This window comes from Macrobrachium nipponense, chromosome 31 (assembly GCF_015104395.2).
Source record: "Macrobrachium nipponense isolate FS-2020 chromosome 31, ASM1510439v2, whole genome shotgun sequence".
Classification (NCBI taxonomy): Eukaryota; Metazoa; Arthropoda; class Malacostraca; order Decapoda; family Palaemonidae; genus Macrobrachium; species Macrobrachium nipponense.
This window is the reverse complement of record NC_061093.1, coordinates 62,134,797-62,137,296: the sequence shown is the minus strand read 5'-3', so window position 1 is coordinate 62,137,296 and position 2,500 is coordinate 62,134,797. Positions and strand designations below refer to the sequence as shown.

Below are 2,500 nucleotides of genomic sequence, written 5' to 3'. Positions count from 1 at the left end.
CTTCAAAAGAATTCGCTTTATCGAGCCAAGTTTTTCAAAAACATTACTTTTATCGAATCAAGTTTTTTAATATGTTGCCTTCAAAAGCATTCGCTTTATCGAGTCAAGTTTTTTAATAAGTCGCTTTCGAAAGCATTCGCTTTATCGAATCAAGTTCTTGAATAAGTCGCCTTCAAAAGCATTCGCTTTATCGAAGCTGAAAGGTTATCCTGTCCAATCTATTATTCGATCGGAGCCTTCCCGTTCAATGTTTCTTTTTTATTATTCAAACAACGCCAACACATCTGAACGCCTACTGTGTGTTATGCTTTAAGTTCTCACAAATATCACGTATTCCACAATTGCTTATACAATTGGGCCATGACCGTGACGTCATCAGGATGGTTGCCTGATAGTTAAATATACATGATCTATCTTATGGACCTTTGAGGATACTATTTTTACATGAACAATATAAAAAATAACAAGTATATTTATTTCTGATTGTTATGACCAATGTAGTTATCCTCCCACCTACCAGAATTATGCATTAATTGTCTCTAGATAGAACATGGAAGTGAAGGGGTTGCCCACTTCCAGATATGAGGAGGTGGCACGAATGCAGTATTTATAGGGGCCACTTACAGCCTCCAGATCAATCCGAAATCGGCAGTGTCTCATACCCATTAATTCCTCAGACTCCCTGTCGAAGACTAGACTTCTTGAAATCTGCGAAGATGAGGTAAGATCTGCTCTCTCTCTCTCTCTGACCTACAAGCTTTAAAGATATTTCCAAGAGATGGCAAAATATTCTTTTTGTTCCATATCAGTAAATTATACTGATCTCTTGTTAAACGGCAATATTTCCTTAAAAAGAAAATTGCCGACTTGACATTGTAATCAAACAAACACAAAGAAACTTTCTTAGACTAACTTATTCGTTTGAGTAACATTTGTAAACAGTTTCGATGGTCGCTTTAACCTTTAGACAAATGGAAACTAACGCGTGTGGAGTTTTTTTTTTTATGTTCATCGCAAAATCTGTACATTTCAACTTGCCCGTAAATTATTCAATGTAAGAATACCATAAAAACATTCATTCCCAAATCTTCAGCACAGAAATTGTATATAACCTGTAAAGGATAACCAAATTTGCAAGCAAGTCACCCGTCATCGGTTCATTCCAGAATCTCATCCCCGTCATCTTTTCATTCCAGGATCTCACCCCCGTCATCTTTTCATTCCAGGATCTAACCCCCATCAACTTTTCATTCCAGGATCTCCTCCTCGCCATCTTTATTCCAGGATCTCACCCACCATCTTTTTATTCCAAGATTTCAACCCCGTCATCTTTTTATTCCAAGATTTCAACCCCGTCATCTTTTCATTCCAGAATCTCATCCCTGTCATCTTTTTTCATTCCAGGATCTCACCCCCATCAACTTTTCATTCCAGGATCTCATCCCCGGGATCTTTTCATTCCAGGATCTCCTCCTCGCCATCTTTATTCCAGGATCTCACCCACCATCTTTTCATTCCAAGATCTCAGCCCCGCCATCTTATCATTCCAGGATCTCATCCCCGCCATCTTTTCAATCCAGGATCTCAATCTTGCTCCTAGGACTTTATCTTTTCATTCCAGGATCTCAATCTTGCTCCTAAGACTCCATCTTTTTATTCCAGGATCTCATCCCCCCCCCATCTTTTCATTCCAAGATCTCATCTCCGCCATCTTTTCAATTCAGGATCTCAATCTTGCTCCTAGGACTTTATCTTTTCATTCCAGGATCTCAATCTTGCTTCTAAGACTCCATCTTTTCATTCCAGGATCTCAATCTCGCTCCTAGGACTTCATCTTTTCATTCCAGGATCTCACCCGCCATCATTTTCATTCCAGAATCTCAATCTTGCTCCTAGGACTTCTGTCTGTCATCGCCGGGGCTTCAGCTCTACCACTTAAGGACAAAGTCGAATCATCCCACGACTTCCCAATTTGGAAGAAAAGGTGAGTTTTCTAAGTCCAACCCGTCGTGTAGCAGTCATTGCTACTTCAGGAAAAAGGGCTGGATACATTGTCACTTTTTCTTTTTCAGTTTGTATTTGATCCAGAAATATACTTGAGAGAGTGAATTCCGGAGATCAAATGCTTGTGGATGTTACCTGTCGTAATCTTATATAACGTAGCGTAACCTATAGCGGGGTGTTCGACCCCAAACTCTTATTGCTGTTCAACATACGCATGGTATTCCGATTATCTTGTTATTGTACTTATAAATGCTTTACTTTCCTGAGGGTTTCCCTCCAAACTAGATGAAATACCGTCTGTTGAGAAGCCATTGACGAATATGCATAACAAAATTGCAAAATTCTGACATTCTCGATAGGCGGCCATCACTTGAGAACTTTCAAAATCCTATACGTCAGACCATTACAGAACGTTTGGCAAGCTACAAAAATTGCTTCTTAATCCTGTAAAGTCGTCTGAGTAATGAATATATCGGTTAGAACCAGCAATTCAAAA

The 2,500-nt window shown here is 39.3% G+C and overlaps 2 protein-coding genes across 2 annotated transcripts in view; one reads left to right on the top strand and one right to left on the bottom strand.

Annotated features, from left to right (window-relative positions):
- LOC135207051 (cubilin-like) overlaps positions 1-2,500 on the bottom strand; it is a 252,388-nt gene that overhangs the window by 179,127 nt on the left and 70,761 nt on the right. The gene's annotated exons all lie outside the window — the stretch shown is intronic.
- LOC135207046 (glutamic acid-rich protein-like) overlaps positions 563-2,500 on the top strand; it is a 2,856-nt gene continuing 918 nt past the window's right edge. Inside the window, exons 1-2 of the mRNA XM_064238676.1 lie at positions 563-721; positions 1,877-1,984. Of these exons, the coding sequence (XP_064094746.1) occupies positions 582-721; positions 1,877-1,984 (248 nt within the window). The 5' untranslated portion in view covers positions 563-581. The remainder of the gene's footprint in view (positions 722-1,876; positions 1,985-2,500) is intronic.